This window comes from Ciona robusta, chromosome 1 (genome assembly GCF_009617815.1).
Source record: "Ciona robusta chromosome 1, ASM961781v2".
Lineage (NCBI taxonomy): Eukaryota > Metazoa > Chordata > Ascidiacea > Phlebobranchia > Cionidae > Ciona > Ciona robusta.
The window spans coordinates 8252112-8271367 of record NC_143235.1 but is presented as its reverse complement, the minus strand read 5'-3'; the positions used below and the strand labels follow the sequence as shown (position 1 = coordinate 8271367).

The 19256-nt window shown below is 41.9% G+C and overlaps 1 protein-coding gene across 3 annotated transcripts in view; it reads right to left on the bottom strand.

Moving 5' to 3' along the window:
* LOC149742667 (A disintegrin and metalloproteinase with thrombospondin motifs 9-like) overlaps positions 1-18970 on the bottom strand; it is a 34802-nt gene extending 15832 nt beyond the window's left edge. For 2 of the 3 annotated variants that reach the window (XM_089894106.1, XM_089894107.1), the window contains exons 1-7: positions 17851-18970; positions 16937-17463; positions 13787-13955; positions 9399-9856; positions 5540-5629; positions 3611-3735; positions 199-239 (exon numbers count right to left, since the gene is read on the bottom strand). In XM_089894106.1, coding sequence (XP_089750232.1) covers positions 199-239; positions 3611-3735; positions 5540-5629; positions 9399-9856; positions 13787-13955; positions 16937-17463; positions 17851-18100 — 1660 coding nt within the window. In that variant the 5' untranslated portion in view covers positions 18101-18970. Of the gene's footprint in view, positions 1-198; positions 240-3610; positions 3736-5539; positions 5630-9398; positions 9857-12801; positions 12914-13786; positions 13956-16936; positions 17464-17850 lie in introns of all 3 variants that reach the window. The other variant, XM_089894108.1, reaches the window with a different exon arrangement.
* Between the last annotated feature and the right edge of the window lie 286 nt (positions 18971-19256).

The window sequence follows — 19256 nt, the reverse complement described above, 5'->3', positions numbered from 1 at the left end:
GGTATTGCTCCCAACGTAGATGGCAGATCAAACACTAAGTTTCGATCAAAACACTTCCCAGGTCGGGACAACGGGGTAAATATAGAGATTTAAGCGACGCCCCTTCCGGTATTGCCGGTATTGTACACAGTAGCCGGTAAGACCACACCCACAGTCCACTGATATCACTTTAAGTAGGAATTTTAAGTTACGACTTACCAAGTGTGTCGCACACAGAGTTTGATCTGCAGATGTCTTGCCTGCGAAAAAAGAAAGATTTATAAACATGAAGTAAGCGGAAACCCACAATAGGCTGGTTGCTGCGCATTCTTTTCGAGATGAATAGCTTTTGTCATTTCGATTTTGCGGTGAACATTGGTGAAAATTGCTGGGTCGCCGAACAGAGGCGAGATGTAGGAACACGTTTGAATTGTGATCTCTATCTGTACATTTGATTGACAGCTTAATAGCGGATCTGAAAGCGCGCACCGTTTCTACTTGATTGTGGAAGAAATTTCCGCGCACAGTCATGTTACGTATGAAAGCTGTCATTTCGCAAACTTCCTCGATCTAATATTTCATTCCTATACGTTAGACGTGATGAAATGTCAAGCGAGAAACTTTATACTCCATCTTGCGAACAAGAGTCACTGCGCAAGTACTTCTGCTACGGGTGGTCTATGTGCGCACTTGGCTAAGGAAACATGCACCTGGGGACGTTTATTCCACAAGGCGATGTAATAAACTTAACAAAAACACTTTATAATATTTATGTATCGGAACTTATTAAAGCTGTCGCGACGGTAAACACGACTTTCTGGCGCAAAAGATTAAAACATAAATGGTTCTGAGTCACGGGTAACTGGATATAACACAAATCTCAAAGGCGCCAATCTCCAACACCACGGTTATTAACCTGTATGCCATAAATGCTAAAGGTAATGGGTGATTTAGTGTGGGGCTACCGGTACAAATACAACCTTTTTCAAGATGCCAATAACCTGGGGTAAACTCTATTACGCGAAAGCGACGACAGGCAATTCCAAACAATCCCGTATATCTGTACATCGTTTTTCTGAGATGCTTTGAAGAGCGTGAATTGTTTGCGTAGCAGCATCCGGGCCGAAAACATAACTTAAAATTCATTCCCTGTTGGCACCCATGCCGAGCCCGTGGTGACAGTTCGAAATACCCCAACTCCATGGAGACGTTTACAACGATTTCGGGCGTCGTATGAGGTTTGTATTGCAGCATTGAACGGCAAAGAGCATGGAACGCGATATATCAACAGCGACAAAAGAACTGAACGACAGGCACGAAGTTTTTTGTTTAGATGAAAACCATGGAAGCAGTTTTGTTTTCGCTGCCCTTCTCACGGTATATGTTGTTCACGATGTAAAGATTACAACTGTTGTGTGTGATGACCAAGGGGGCGACTATTGTTCAAGGGGAAGCAGATTGTTTTTGGAACGAGCCCTCGAAATCGCCTTGATTTTATAACCACAGCAATGTTGTTTAGAGTCGAGGGGTGTAGAGTAAACGACAAGTACCGAAGTGGTGAGAACTCTATTGTGGTATTGTACTTGTGTTATGGGCAATCGTGCGACGAATCTAACATGGCATGACCGGACTGGTGAACAAACAAATTTTACATCGGAATGTTTTAACAATGTTCTAATTAAAACCAGTGGTAAAACCACCGTAGGCTTCGTAAAGTTTAAGTTGTGGGTATTGAGCAAAGATATGGGGTATGATTAATTTCGATTACAAACGTTAATTTTGCGGCAAGGAAAATAATATCGGTTCCGTAAGCAGTCTCTAGATGGCGTAAGTGCGCAACTGTCCTAGATTTGCCATCGTGGGTTTGCGGAATTAGTTAAATTTTTGCCTGAAATTACTGTTTCAGCTCTACCGGTTCCGGTAGCCGAGCAAGCCCTATTTTCCGAAGCTGCTACGCGAATTAGCGGCATGCGGCAGTTGGCAAGTACCACGCATCAATAGCGGCATGTAGTGCTTGATCCTCGGATATGTTGTTGTAAAGAACGAAAACGGATTTGAAGCAGCCATAGTCGGGATCGCGCAAAATTGAGACGGATGGAGTCACGTGACAAAGGCAAGTGACGAAATTTCAAGGCAGAGTTGTGCCAAGGTGCAGTGAAGCAAAACATCCCGCATTATATGTTTACTTTAATGAAGTCAGAGGCACCTGCTCGAGCACAACAGACGAATCGCATTCGAAGTCTTATACTAGGTTCAACATCGGGAAAACTAAATTGGATCAGGCGAGGGGAAGACTAACTACCCGATGTAGAATATTAGACCACAGCCAGATCACGTCAAGTGAATCGTAAACAAGCATGCTGACATTTTCAAGTGAACATTGGCATTCCTCACATTGTCAGGTCCACTTAAAGCGGCATGACTAATACACATATAAGCACATTGCTTACAGACAAAATAAGGACGAAAACTTCAACCCTAAATTGGAAAATATGGTATGTCTATACAACTAGCGGTTTGCCACAAAGGTGTAAAGAAATTAATCAAAGTCACGCTCGTGAAATCAAGTTACAAATGCGCTGAAGGGGTTACCGATTCTTGACACCTACTGATATTAAACTTGCTAATGAATTGGGTGATAAATGAAATTGTCGACGAGATGAAGGCGCCAAAAAGGCAGCGGTGCCTGACAAACAACAGACGTTCCAAAAATGTGTTAATCCGGTAGATATTTTTAACTCAACTTGACGTAAAACACTTTTTAATGAATACAAAGTTATTTTTTTTAAATATTGTGCAGTTTTTAAATTGTTTCATCAAATCGTTTAAATGCTGCCAATACCTTTGAGAGCAAGATTATTCAACTTTTAAGCAAGATTATTCAGCTGAAATCTACCGAAAAAACTTTGCTATTTGCACGGTCACTGGCTGCAGTTGGGCTGATCGGTGAATTTGACCAAAAAAGTTTCTATTTTTGGAGAGTAACTTGGCAATGTTTGAGAGCCCGAAAAGTATCCCTAACCCCTGACCCGCTTATCGCCTACTTCGTGACTACAGGTGCAATGCGAGTAGGGTGAGAAAGCTTGTTGATCGGGACAAGGGTCCATCTCATCGCATGTTTACAAACAAGCGACGATGTTCGCCGCAGATTAATGAACATTTCACACATTTAGAGACAGGGAGGCCGTTGTTGCTGTTTGCGTAGTGGGTGTGGTCATTTCAGTGAGATAGAGTATATGGAAACGGATCATTTATCATAATATGTCCCTTATTCTGGCAGAGAATCACTTGTTTGGCCCTTTCACATCTCCGGTGGCATCGCATCTCATACACGGTAGTATCCTAAAATACTTCACGCGAATTTCGCCAGACCGAACGTGAAAGCCTGCTCGGAAATCTCGGTCCATTACCCACATAAAATATTTATTGTTTTTGATCGACGCCAAGGTTAATGCACCGTGTGGAATCCCATCCTTCGTATTAACAATACAGAACTGATCATATTCATACCCGCATTCGTAGCAAACCTAATGCTGTTGTAGCAGATTAGTTTTAATTATGGCGATTGCAGACAAATGATACGAATGCACCATAAGTGGTAACTAATGATGTGACGAGTTCAACAACTCACCCCGTGATGAGAACTGAGGTATCATGGTGGTCTGGGTGCGAATCATCCGGGTCGTTCTGTGTGAATTGCCACTCGCAGAAATTACGAAGGCAGGTGTGAGCATCGCGGGCGACACGTGGTCCGTTCTGCAAAGCAATAACTTCAAAATTGTTGCACATATTGGTAATTATGTAATCTTGCTAACTACAACCTGGACATTTTCGTTTTTTAGTATGGAAACGCCACTGGTTATACACCGTATAGTTAAATTACTTTCATATAAGTAGGCGATAACCTCCAATTTGCTTAAGGTAATTTAAGGGGACCTGAAATAACAACCTAGATCGGTGAAGGCAATAAACGGCAATTGCGTTGTGGCTGCTGATGTGGTGTAGTCTGAACACGCACATGTATATCGACAATTGAAGTCGAATCATCGTAAATTGGAGGGAAGTTCAAAGAATCGTTAAATTGATTGAGATCGACCCAATCACTGCAATATTCACCGGTATATAGTGACGCTGGGACCAGCGGCTCACTTCAAAGTAAACACCGGATGACGCTTATTTGGCCAATCAACCTAATGTTTATAATACGAAGCGGAAAGTGGTACACGTATGACTTTAATCCCTTTGCACCCAGGACACACACGGCTAGTAGCACCTGCCACAACAATCACCGAAAAATGGGATTGGGAAAAGTCAACTGTGGCAAAATTCACGTAGAATGCACTGACGGGGAAGCCGGCCAAACTATACATAACTAAGTTGCTGGTTACTGTAATGTTTGATCTTCTTAATTAAAGTTAATTGGCGGCGGATGAAAGCGTTTCTTTATGCTTAAAAGCGTTAATTTGTGGTGAAAAGAAGTGGAGGGCAAACCTCACTTCATAGGTGGTCGGCTTATTAACTGCATACCAAGGAAATGAAGGCCATATTCGCGCTATACATGGCGACGTTGGGAACCGAGGCCACGGCCGTTTGGTTTATGGTACCGCCAAATTTGCTTTCAATTACGGTGTCAGGTTTATCGTCTGTGTCCAGTAAATCGCGAAAGCGGAACGGAAGGGTCACGTAGAGAGTACACAATTGCACTTAAATAAATAGTTGCTGTGTAAAGTTGTTTCGGCAAAATATAGGTCATTGGATGTTGCATTCAACCGCTGATTTTGTTTTTGTAAATAAGGCTCGGATTAGATCAGCACTGCCAAGCCTAAAAAGTTGGCCAATGTGCGAAAGTTTATTTTGTCATTACACGGCGTGTCTGGAGCAACGCATTTCCTCTAGAACAGTGTATGCTATTTGACGATGTTGACAAAACAAATTGGGGAAAACGCATTACCCAGCATCGGTTATTATTTGGCGTGAAGACAGATTTATCTGCTAAGAGAAGCTTTGGAACGCAACGAATGCCAACTTAACAGCGTAGGGAATAATGGAGTGCTTCCTGTGATCGTGCTTAGGCGCACTTACAGCGTCTCCACGCATATAAGCCAAAGTCAAAACCTCGCCTCTATTGAAAGCAAAGCCGCAATTAGTGCGCAATGCTCTCCATTTGGCGACAAGGCGAGAGACGACTGAGCCCGTGAGAACAGACGACGGTGAAGGCAGATTCGTGCAACGCTACTTAAAATTGGTGTCAATTTCCAAGCTTGGGGATCAAGATGCCACTATCTTATAATTAAAAGCAACGCTTAAAGTTTTACGCGTTCCAATCACCTAGCAGACGAAGGTCCTTATACGGTCAAGTACAAGTAAAGGTTGCTTCTCGCATATCTAATGTCACCACACATTCGCACGGCGGCACTTGACGTAAAACAATCCAGCAAAAACTTGAGAGTTCTACGTATATCGGTTGTAAAAAATAACACGTGCTTAAGGCGAGTGGATATAAGAGCTAGTGCTCGACGATAATACAAGAAGCGTCATATGATCCGTGAAAGTCACTCACGTGCACTTGTGAATCGCCGATCACGATAAGCTTCACGAGCACAATATTCACCAGGTTCTCGATGCTTGGATCCCTGTACACGTGATTCACCTGAACAAATAAAGTTGTTAGGAATCAAAATCTAACATTATTTGCCCGATAATTTTAAACGACTTAAGCGTTGATATCCTTGGATAAGTTTATGATTATTATTTAAAAATAGAATGAAAACGAAATTTACGTAATAGTAACGTGCATTTGATCAAACAACAAAGTGGTTTGCGGTCTATTCAACATCCTCTTTCTCACAAGTTTGCGCTTTCGAGTTAAACAGCCACGATCGCTACCCGACACCGAACTTCCTACGTATAAACTTTTATAGTGGCGGAAAACACACGTGAGTCACGTGAAGAAAATCTCGAAAATTCGGAAGATTTCGGAATCCGAAATCACTCGAAACTGTGTAACAATTTAAATCGTGGTCGGAAATGTTTGCTTGGTGAATCACACGTTAGTTTATTCACAGAATAAGCAACTTATTCAAGTGTTTTCGCCTTGAGGCGGAAGCTTCGATACGTTGGGTAGCACGTTCCAACCAAATCGAGATTATCAACCGAAGTCAACCTTAAGTGAAGTGTTGTTTGATCAACTACTTGAGTGGATCAAAAACAACGGTCGCAACTAACTTGGTATACTTTCGCTAGATAGTATCAGAAAATTAACAAGGAACCGGTTCAGGGCAAACCTTCGACGAACTAGTGGTTCTGTGGCGAGCTAATTGCTACTTGAATTCAGGGAGGTTTCAATGAGAATTCGAGGTTTTCCTCTTCTACAGCCATTCACGCGGAAGCAGAAATTTTACACTTCCCGCACAGATTTTAACTAGTGAGGTTCTGAACTTGTTAAAATTCGCGATTAGTGAGGTTCTGTACTTGTTAAAATTCGCGATAATAAATGTTCACACGGTTTATGTTCAGGTTAATTTCCGCCCTATACGGACAATATTCAGGCGAGAACGTCATGGTTTCAGCCAACCTGCTGGTCTTTATAACAGAGTATTGACACTTGTATATAGAACATAGAATTCAATACAAGTTAATAACCATGCAAAAGTACAACGACGTAACACGTTTACAATCGGTCACACATCGGCGGAACAAACCAAAGGCCGATTGTATGAATGACAATCCGTCCTCTTGAAAACACTCGAAGCGTTTCAATTCTTATTTCCTGCCGTCGTGTTGCGGCAGGTTGACTCTATTTCGGTCAAATTACGAAATCGCCGCGCGTTCTCCCAAACACCTGCAATAACGATGAGGCAACTGATATTTACAGGTCAAGGAAAAGACCTCGTCAACCAACAACTGAAGCGGCGGTCTGCTTTACAAAAACATCAGTAATAGCACGGTGCCCAGGTGCTGTTAGAAACTGTATAGTAATTTCGAACTTTAATCAAATATTAGAAGTTTGGTAAAGCGATCGAAAATTACTGATTGAGCAAACAGAGGAAAACGCTCTAAACTCGATGCCATGATATTATTTTAAAGTTTAACTACTATGTTAGCAGCAATGCAAGATGTATAGCCTATACAATCTTATGCTCCATGAAGAGTTTAAAATGACATAATATATTTAAAAACGTCGACCATGTGCCTATCACCACACCTGCAAGTTTGCGTATTAAAGTCGGTTTTAGATAAACCATGGTCTCACTAATTATTATATAATTACATCCTGTACCGGTATCCCTAAAGGACAATTTTCTCTCGCAGATGTAATTAAGTTACGACTTTGTTTAAAGCTATAACAGTAACGAGTTAACGTTTTGATACAAGACATGGGAACGTCTCTTAGCGTTTACATAATACATAGCAATATCCACAACGCCTTATACTCTATTGGCGTCTTTCCGTTTTATAAAGCGCTAACTTCACGATACTTGTGCTGAGATAATCCCTAAACCATATGTTTGTACGGAACCAAAATAAATCAAACCGCAAAATCGCAACCACAATGGCAGAGCCGTGTTCTCTTTGTTTTGAAACGTGATTATTTTAAAAGATACGCAAAACAAATACGTTTTAATGCGGATAATGCATAAAAGGGCTGCTTCGTAAACCTGCCGAAAAGATTCGCATCGAAAAACAAAATATTAAATAACCAGGTCAGAAAGGCACAAAGGTTGTTTTTATTTACCATTACATAAAGGCAGCATACGTCGTCTGAATGGAATTTGAGGATATTTCCTTTTGCCCTGTGTGCATGTAAACACGCATTACGTAATAATGACTTTTAACGTGTGCATCTCGGCCCATCATCGCAGTGGGTTAACCGGTATGGGAGCCATCAACTGTGAGAATCCTATGACGTAAACCCTCGCGCGCTAAATATAATTCGATCAATCCTGCAAAGTGTTCTGCTTTGTTTCTCTCGATTGGAAACGTCTAGAAAATAACATGACCTTGGACCGCTTGTTTCCGCGAACTTGTACCTGTTACGTCGATATTTACCAAAGCATTTTGCTTGTCACGGTACATCACGGTTACGACTCCTCGATGGGCCGTTTAAAACAATTACATGGTTTTAACGACGTTGTAATTGCATTAACCTCCGCATTTGTTCTGGATACCGGCCGCACCATCGTGGTATTCACTAAACGAATAGCGGTAATGAACATATACAGGGTTTTAATAAACGACGATTCTTTCTGGTCAACCAATTCAATTTGTCGTGCACGAACATAATAAGTTTAAAATAAACGAATCGACTTTTTCATTTGCTTCAAACGCGCCGCTAATTGTAAAACAGCGACAGTGAGTGACTGCCGCTTAGCCGGTCAATATTCGGGCGCGACAGGTAATTAAGGGTAATAATTAGTTTGTAACTCTTTGTAACCTGAGACAGAGATTACCAAACCAGCAACATGCGTCTGTAATTGCAACAACTATCTCGGCTATTGGATTACCACCGACAACATACAATATGCGCCTTATTTTTATTTGCTGTTTAGCCAATCACTTCCGGCGTATAAACCGCCGCCAACCTGTAAGCTATTGCCTTCCCCGCCAAACTGGCAGGACTCCTTGATTTACCACAGTTTACTCGGTAATCGGGAGCAGTTTTGAGTATTCCATATTACTTAACAATGGGTGTACTTTGTCGGTTGAGATCAGAGCCTATCTAAGCTGCTGTGAAACGTGCACGTGCTGATTTTATAAGCGTCGCTGTTTCTATGCGTCAATCAACATGGTTGTTCATAGAAGGTGTATTGTCGATTGTTATGGAACTGGTGAGATTAAACTTGTAACAACAAGTTCAACGGATAGGTTGTATTGATGACATGCCTATTCCAGTACAGCCACGGCGCGGCGAAACGATTTTTATTCATTGCTTTGTTCTCCACCGAGTCTAATGACATTGCATAGAAGATTTTTAAGCGATTTAGTTCAGCCGATGAAATATCAAAGTTAAAAGTCGGCGCCGGCGATATTGCGCTTTTTTATGCACGCTAAAGTCAATGCTTGGCGCTGAAATCTCGAAATCGACATGCGGTTGCTCGCCTAAATACCAGCTGGATTTCCCACGGCACCGGCGACAGGCCCATTCTCGCGTTGAATGATGCGTATGCGCTGGTTGTTGATGATTTTCGCTCGTTTGTTTCGATTTTGAAGTTGGAGGAGGGAGGGACTGCCGGGTTAGGGTTCACTTGAGTTTTCAAAACGGCGTCAACCACGAATTCGTAACAAATATTTGCGTTCCTAATATTCAACACCGTAAACACTAATCGTTCTTGCAAATACAAAAACATATGCATTCCAGTCGAAAATTAAAAAGACCGACAGTTTGCACTAATAACTACTTGAAAAATGAATCTACTCACGATTGCCATCAGTGTGAGAACATAATGTTCAACGTCGTCATGTGACCGAAGCATCGCGTTGTCCGCCGTTACCATGACTTCAACGTTGCGTGGGTATGAGAGGTATCTCTTCTTTCTGGAACGCGGTGTGTTACTCTCCTCATGTTGTTCCTCTATCGTAGGTTTTAATGATGACCTCAGGTGTGACATTTTCGAGAAAAAATTCAGTTCATCCCAAAGGTTGGCATGATATTGAGGATTCGTGCGTTGGTGTCGAGAAAGTTTTAACATTTGAAGTCGACGAACGGAAGACAATCTCCTTCGTGATCTTCTTTTATTTTCCTCCTTCCTACGCGAATGCGTCTCTTGATTTTTCATCGAAGTGAGGTCATGAAGATCATTGAGCACCCGGAAGTCGTGAGGAGCATTGTTCGAATCTCTTCTACGATCTAATGGCTTTTCTTTTGTGTCAGTTGAATCTGTTGATGATCGGACATGAATTAAAAACTCTTAATGTCCCTGGTATATGTTTAATTATTATACATGAGATAAAACCTTCAACGAGAAGTCTTTGCCGTAAGATTTATAAGCAAATAAACAGCCGATGTCTAGCTTATACGCAAGTCGCTATTGTGTTTAACGAAGAATGTTTGCATTAGCCGCACATTTTTGCGGAACTGCGCTGGGCTACGGGAACCGTTTCGTCATTTTTTAAAGCGGGCGGTAGTTAGCCCCGGGTGAAGCGGCTTCCAAGAAGCCTTACACGATTTCATCTGCGGTCCCGAATCAAGACCAGGCCTTTGTGCATGAGTCAGGGTGACAATAAACAAAGGTACAAAAGCGAGCAGCTTAACGCGCTGAGATTAGGATCCGGGCGGGGAAGTTGGTTTACTGGAACGCGGCATCTTGCCACAACTGTCTTATCAGATTCTACTCTTTGTTACAAATGCGCAGCTTAAGCAAGCGGCCGGAAATTAGTACACGTTGGAAATGTAGCGGCAGTTTATTATGTGCGTATATGTGTAAACATTGCTCCGGCTTGTTTAGATCGCTCAACTTTAATCGTTACCAAAGTAAGAATGCTACCAGCACCCTGCTTAACTTATGTTTATACAGTTATTATTGTCCATGGTGTAGCGTGACAAAATGTAACAACTCATTACATTGGTAGTGAGTGATGACGTTTGTGGATAACCGCCTTCCTAGCGACCAGCGACTTCTAATCCACTTGTCCTTAATTAATATATGACGAGTTTAACATTGGCGTGTACAACCTTTGGAAATGGTGAGCCGTATTTAACAGTAAAGTAATAAACTGTTTCAATCTAACTTACGACTGGCAGAACTCAAGAGATAATATTAATGATAAAGACGTTACGTGATGATATCCCATATACACTTAGCACATAAGGCCACAAACGCCGACAATTGTGAATTGCTCGGCTTACCGATACAGATCGCTCACTAAAAACTACTTATCTATTTAGGAAATATCATGGCGCAAACTAAGTTATCAGTTTAATTCAATCTACTTGTTTTCCAAGAGGGCAACTATATGACGCTAATTAAATAAAATCTTGGACGATCAAACAGAATTCCGATATAAAGTTTTAGGTGAATGTTGTAAAAGTATAAAAAACGATCTGTTTAATAACTTTAATCAAACATGTTTACAGACCATTAAGATGCCTCGCATATTTCCATGTTAAATTATCTTTTTCATTTCCAAGAATGCAGTACACGGACAAAAATGATTCAAATATTTGATCAGACGCGTTCTAGCCAGTTATAAACATTCTATGACGTATGATGCACTTGCTTCGATACATAAAGTCTATAGTAGTACCGAGCTGTATGACGCAAACGCAAGCGCACACATCACGAATGACGACTTTAATTTAGCGAACAATCAACATGTCACTAAACACGTTCAATGATCATGGGAAACAGAATGTTGCATGGACAAGCGAAGTCGTTTGGTGTGTGGAACAAATACGACGCTATAAAGAAATCATTTCTAATTCAACAAGGTTTATCACATAGAATTGACACGATTGCCTACTGAAGTGAACTTAATATAAAGTTGACAAACCGCTTAGTAAGCGATACATGTAATAAGCCAGCTATATATAGGTACATACAACTAATTTGTAAGCGTGAATCGCAAATTATCGCGGGTGCGGTGCTAAACAAAACACAAGCGCTGTAATTTCGAGAAGGTTTGATCATGAACAAAGCGAACAGTGCAAGTAGGGGTGCGACCAAGTACCCTTAAAGTTAAAAACAAACAAACAAACAAATGAAGGGGCAAGTAAGCGGTTCCAAGTAGAAGCCGCTTTTGACTCTGTATCCACGCAGCTACGACCATGGAGTGTTTACACTAACCTCAAGCAGAGCTTTGAAGTGGGGAGCTTAACATAATTTGTTCCTTTCATGTACGCCGCCTTGGGCCAGACATGGGGCCGCCGACAGGTGAAACTGTGGGGTCGGGGGCTTAAGAAGATTCCGCTTGCGAAAAAAATAGGTTATGCTGGCCAAGTTTGTAAAGCTTTCTTTTAACCTTTCTCACTTTCCACGTATCGTATAGGTGATATATAGGGAGCGTGTATTTATGCTCTTGTGCTATGGTTGCAATCATTCGCGTGGACCTGGAATTTCTGCTACATTAGAATTCTATTCGACAATGCAAAGATTTTGTCGCAGCCTTTCAGCTTCGACGAAGCGGTCGTATGTTTCGCTGAAAAGTTTCTCCGCGTTGCACAAAGGTCGCAGGGGCGGAAATTAACTTTGTAATCGCGGTCACGTACTTTTCTCTGTTTCCGACAAGCGAAGAAGAACTGCCTTCCGATACTATGAGTCTGCAACGAATTTAAGAGGCGGGTGGGTGGTCGCATGTATTCGTCGAATCAATCACAGGCTTATCGTAAATGACCAGAAGTTCTCGCCCGAGATTGGCGGTTTGCTTGCCCGTCCACTTGTGGTCTAACAGCGCGACGATAATTGAGCATCCTGTACCCTTATGCTCACCTGAGATTACGCTTGCTATATACAATGAATGTCGGAAACGTCAGTTTGTTTAAAGAATCCAAGCAAAAGCAACTAATGACTTTGAATGCAACACAATAAATACCGAAAACAACTTTGACACAGCAAAATACAGTTATGTGTTAACCAAATACCGCTGTTTATGCAAAGGGATGATTGGCGAACGAATTACACCTAAATCGCATTATTTTCCCCAAAAACGGAAACCGCTTTTAGTGCGAGAGTTGGCCGGTGTTTAGATTCAGTTACGGCTGTTGTTACGCGTCGTTGGTTCCATTGTTCTTGCTCGACGATGACAACGACAGAGGAATTTTCCCTGCAAGCCCCACAATGGCCAAGTTCGATGTACAGTCGCTTCCTAAGTGTCTACAGTTCCAACCTTTCGACTTGGTAGCACCGGATGAAGTCTCGACATTGGTCTGGTGGTCCCACATTTTTTGGACAATTTTTACTAAGACTTCACGATGCATACTGCCGGTATGTTTACGCGTCTGCTTATATGTTGCTTTGTTAGCGCATATTATGATACACGAGGTTGTTTATACTAAAATATAAGCGGCGGGAAAAATAGAAATGGCAAAGCGTTTACGTTTCAACCATTCCTGGTATGAAGAGTCAAAACGAAACAAAAGATTTATTCATAACACGAAGTATTTATCTCAATATACGCATTTCCTTGTAGCCTGGCTAGTCAAGTGTTTAGGAAGACTTAAAACTCCCATGAGCAGCTAAAGCACTTGGGCAATTTTCCGAACACACCAGCAAAAGGATTTCTCGTTTAAACCGTGGCGATTACTGGGAAAAACCGAAATCACTCCGATAATTAAATCCTAATCCGGTCTCATGCGTAGGATGGACTTTTAGTCGAACATATATTTATCGTCGGTGTGTAAAAGAATAACTGTCATATTTTTTCCGAAGAGGTGAGCAGAGTTCGACAAATTTGCTTTGATAGGACAGATTATAAACGCTTAGTCTGGGCTCAACATATGTTATTCTTGTTACGACGTGATATTTTTACCTCGCCTAATTACCATGTTACGAGGTGTTGTGCAAAGTTTACTTTATAGTTTCATGGGAACCTTGATGCAAGCGAAAGTTTTTATGGCACCTCAGTACCAAAGTGTTAACCTTTGTGAGGGTTCAAGCACTTGAAAGAACAAAGCGTGTCTACCATAAACTTCGACCTCGTGACAAGCACACTACGACCACGACAATACACAACTTTGACTTGCAGCTGTTACGGATCATCTTACTGGTTATCACACGGCAGCTGAATATTGAAAACTGGGCAGTCAGGTTATTCAGGGTCACGGAAGGCCTATACGATTGATTGGTATATAGTTGACATGACATTTTCTCACCTGTGTATCCGCACAAGCTCTTTCCCGTGCTGCCAGCAGCCCGAGTGCTTCGGCGAAATATTCGATGTCTTTTAGCTCCTTCTTCTTCCGCTTCATCGTGTTCGGAACCAGAACTTTTATGCTCGGGCTGAATGAGGTAGTCCGATGTGTCTGTTCGAAATGCACCGAACTGCAATGTAAGGGATAACGTCAATATATGTGTAATAGAGTTATTGACGCGATTATATTCGCTATCACCATCCATAAACCTATACAGTTAAGACACTTAAATTATCATCGATATACGCGATTTCGACAGTAGAAAGATTGTTTACAGCAAGCAGTAAAAATACTGCGCATAGAAACCAACTTTATGTTGTTGCTTGGGTTACTTAGTCTGAATACGACGATTGTTATTATTTATATTCAGCTGTGGTCGGCTACCCTTTCCAAGTAAGCGTGCCACAAAGGGAACCTTGTTTTGGACCGAGTGACATCATTCCACGCATGCAAACAGCGTGGACATAGGCGCCGAAGCGAAACGACTACCTGCACAAAAAAACGGAAAATACAATGAACCATTTGAGCGTCGTCAATCGGCTACAATGACAGTTTTATGCTTGCCCTTTAGAACTTGGATTTTTTTTAGAAAGGTTTACAAGGTTGCTGTATGTAAAAAGCGCGAGTTAAAAATTTACGTCACTAATAATTACAACCGTTGTAACACGCCCAGGTCACACCGGTTAGAGGCGCCTGATGAGCGCACCGCACAGTTATTATTACACACTTTGCCGGAAGCGGATAACCACGAATTTACACGACAAAAGTGCAATTTGCTTCGCGCCCGGACGTCGATATCACGCCGGGAAAATAGTATTTATCTGTACAGGGTAAAATTTAAGGTATGCCGAATATTTGGTCTTAAACACCGACCAATTCATTGTGGATATGAGAACAGCCCCATCGCGAAAATTTACAGGTTGAATTACATATTGCGTTAAAGATCATGTTTGCGATGTTCATTCGCAGGTGGTGCGCTACCAAATATGTTCAAGCGAAATAAACGGAAGAAAATTTTCTTGTCGTCCGATTGATCGAGTTTACCGCTTGCGGTTCCGGTATTGATGTGACAACTGTACCGGTTCCTGCATAGCGTCCACGCAGCCATGCGTATAGCCGGGCATGTGTGGTAGCTTGCCGAACACAAAGTGGATAAGCCGTATTATGTTAAAGCCAGACTGATGCGGTTTTGTCTTTAAGAAATGTGTTGCCAAATCTGCAGTGAACGGTTTCTATTTCTTAAAGCGTGAAAATCAAACCACCGACCTATCGACAACTGGTATATGGTAGTTCATACAACGAACAATAAAGGTAAAAACAGTGCTGAGTACGGTATAACTTAAACAAAGCTAATTTCTCAAGTTACTTTCGCAACGCACACCTAATCACCAGCAGATTATATTGCATAACAAAACAAACAATAAGTAATCCTAAAAACACATCAAATGTTAAGCACATAAAACAAACCATCAATCTCATGCTTATGTATAAGCTGCGAGAAGTGTTATCATGTAAGTTACGACAGTGGGATTGTACATTGATGGTGAAGTGGCACCGGCAGGTAACCGAATTTCACAGCGCATTGTCGGATATAATAAGACTGTGGTCACCGCCGGATTTACATGTTTATTTTTCGGGCACGATTACCCGCTGCGCGTTTGTGCTGGCTCACTTGATTTTACGACTGTCAACATCAGATGTGCTTGGATACTAACCATTACTAAGGCAGCAGTTCTTTTATCAATGCGGTCCATAAAATAGCTTTACTGTAACTGGACACAAAAGTTAACACTGCAGGAATTCGTTGATTCGATCAAGTGCGTACCCAATTGTTACAAAAGTTGTTTACGGTGGGTTAACTAACGTAGTTATCCAGGCGTGGGAAGTCTTTATTCTCACAATCTTCACTCATACATCTTCATCGACGTCTGTAAGTCGAGAATGACACAGCGTATGTAATACACACGCTTTGCAAGCATGAACCGTGAATCAACTTCATCGGTTACCGGCGAAAGCTATTTTCGGTGAAGGCTTGCGAAAATCTTAGCATTCCTAAGCGACCGCAAGGATTTCGTCTGCTTATACACGGCGAATCGTGTTTGCGGACCTCGCACTTTATTGACTTATACTTCAAGGGCGCGATAGCCTTATGTTGAAGTGCAGAACTATCCTTTATCCGTTAGCATTTGCACAAGAAGGTGTGAATATGTGGCTATTGTTGCCACGGATTACGTATGCGAATACGAGGGGCAGATATGACTACTGGATTAACGGACAGTGACTGAATTCACCGTGTAGTCATAGGATTGGTATATAGGGGGTCGGTTATCAAGCGTACCGCAGCCGTGTTTGCTGTAGAGCTTAACTCGTGTTAAGTCCTGCAAAGATAGACCACAGTACTCGAACATAAATCGACAGTGGAGCCTCGGGCGACGCCGGGTGAATTGTACGACGACATGCGCAGCGTCCAGTTACAGACAAATAAACAAAGCGTGGCAATCGTATAAGAAACTGTCGGCGAACAACGAATTCTTCTGACATAAGATTCACCATCACTGTACACCGCATCTGTGTCAAGCGACCGCACACTGCAGCTTCACTAATACAATGCGCTCCATTGATTTCGTGGTCGACACAGTCGGTTTAATTCGATTATCCAAGAGCTAAATTGCTCCATTGTTTAAGGGCGTAATGATAAATTTAAAGAACGATCTTCGGCTTACAAGCAAGCCCACACGAACAATTAATTACCCGCTGGTGCAAATTTAAGAGACGGAAAATGACGTATAACGAGCAACGGCAGAGGTTAACGATTTCTTGTTTCCGGTTGTGACATGGCTGACAATTTTTGACACCAATGACCGTAATCGTTTACCAAGTGTCCGATGGTTACAAATGTCGTTAAGTAGCCAGGGCGGCGCGAAACGCCTCAAAAATAGCCAACCAAACGTGGAAATTCAAATGGCGTATCGAACTGCTTCCTTCTGTTCTACACTGGGCAGTTTCAAGTGCACATGAGTAGCCACAGCGTTCGCCTTTTACGGTTATTAATAAGGAAACCTGTAATTATTCAATCAACTTACAACACACAAGAAGTAAGATCTCACTTACCAGTCCACTACATACAGAGAGCACAGCTGTGTGTTCCGGCCGTTCATTTACATATCCGGAGTAGAAACAGTGTCGCGGCACACCTAAGCTTGCCCCAGCAAAACCGTCCGTTGCGGCATCACCCATGTAATGCAGGGTGTAGTTTGGGGCAAGAAAGCCATCGAATGGCATAAGATGTAACAAGAATCGCTCCCCGAACGCATCTAAGGAATAGTTCGCGATCCCATGTTCTAAACGATCTTCTTCCCGAACGAATTCATCTTCCAAATAATCTGTCCGATACTGATCCGGGATCACATCGAGAATAGTCCTTTCTGTACTTTTGTTCTGTAGATTCAATATACCTCGGAGGATAGTTTCTCTCTCGTCTTCTTCCACATCTCTTCGCCTCCTGTCCTTCGGAGAATCTCGTTCTTCCTTTTTCCTCGTCCGGAAATGACGTCCATGGTGAACCGGGTGTCCGGTCACGTGATGCACCCGGATCGGCACGACGACCTCATTCTCGTCGAAGCCGTGCGCAAGATTTTCTAAAAATAGATTGGAGATCGATAACAGATAACTCAAAGTTGGTAATTACATAATTACAGACGAAGTCAACGTATACACTGAGGCTGTGATAAGGGGAATATCACGTTGCATTAAACTAAATAGGAACATAACTATCTAACCAATCCGCTAATTGCCACTTGAAACAACCTTGTGTCAAGTTATGGTTGGACAAATTACCCCACAACCGACAGCTAACAAGGGAGCCGTACCTGCCACCTAATACATGGTTAACAATTAAACTTCATTAAAACAGCGTGGGCGGCTTATTACTTAAATTAATTATCCTCATATGGCTGTTTGTTTAAACACTTTTCCTATTCACAAAAACTGACAAATACCGCATTATATTATAAAGGGATACATACCTTCAACTTTGCTAGTTATCTTGCGTGTATTCCTATTTTGGTCCTCGCGATGTTGATTTTTGGTAAACAGTTTTGAAGGGTCAACGTCGAAATAAGCTTTATTAGTAAGAGGTTCTTCTGAGGTACGGTGGTTAAAAGAAAATCTCGAGGTGTCCGAGTTACTTGGAAATGTACAGCCGACGAAATTCCATAAATAAAGTATAGCGAAAAGTATGACGGTTAATCCTGATGATGATGTGGTAGTTTTCATCTTTAAAAGTTTAACGTCGAAGGCGCATTCGCTGATCAACGATCTTCGCAAACACTGAATCAAGTTGCTGAGGTAGCCTGTACTTGCAGATTATAACAGAGTAGTTGCTTCCCTGTCTCGTGCTATCTCAGTGGGCAACCTGTTCATAAGGCGACACCGCTGGGTGCCGTGATGTAATCAAAATACTCAAACGTCCTGAATAAGAGCGCAGTCCACCGCCTTGAAGGCCGTTAAGCTTATCTTGGTTACCATGCCTTACATATAGGGATATTAGCGGCTCGCTAAATCTGCATAGGAAGCTGACCTGGCCGCCCAGTTGGCTTATAGTTCAGACGGGCAGTATGATTAATTAGTCGCCGGCAGAAGACACTTCTGGTCGAATTGAAGAACAGAGCGCCTGCAACCGAGGCGATAAATCCGACTAAATTATTCCAACGGCGAGCGTTGAGATAACACCGAGTGATAACGATGCAATTAGTTAAATTATATTTCTAGGTCCGACAGTAAAGCTTGTTGGTAGGTGTCCAAATAGATAACAGTTACTAATGTCGGTCCTACCTAAACCTTTTGACCAAAAAGAAAATTGATTACAACTTACTCAACCACATGAGTCGACATAAGCAAGCAAGTTTATTATATTTGTTGTGTGAGCTGTAAGTTCAACGACTATAACTCGATGTGTATTACTGTTTGTCCTACGTTGGTGCTGACAGAGCTAATCGACTTTTAATGAACACTCTTGACTAGTCGATAAAAGAACGGTTGTAATTATTGCAGGCAGGCAAAGCGACCACGAAGTTACAGACAACGACAGTAGTCACGCAGGCTTTACGATGACGTCATTTTGACCCGGTTTGCGATTGATGGCTGTTCGGGATTTCGACTTCTGCAGCTTTGGTGCACGATTTGCGATCTTTGTGCTTCGTCATCACATATATACACACTATTTAACTACTTATCATACATCGCATAAGAGTATTTAATAATCACCTACAAACTATCTGTATTTTGTCATTTAAATTTACTTTTTCTTAGTTAACCCACTTTAAACGTAACCTCAACCTCATATCATATTCATAATTGTAATCTGTTATTCCTAAACTGCACGGTCAATTTTAACGTCGGGACAATTTATGTCACCCGCGCGGGAAAACGC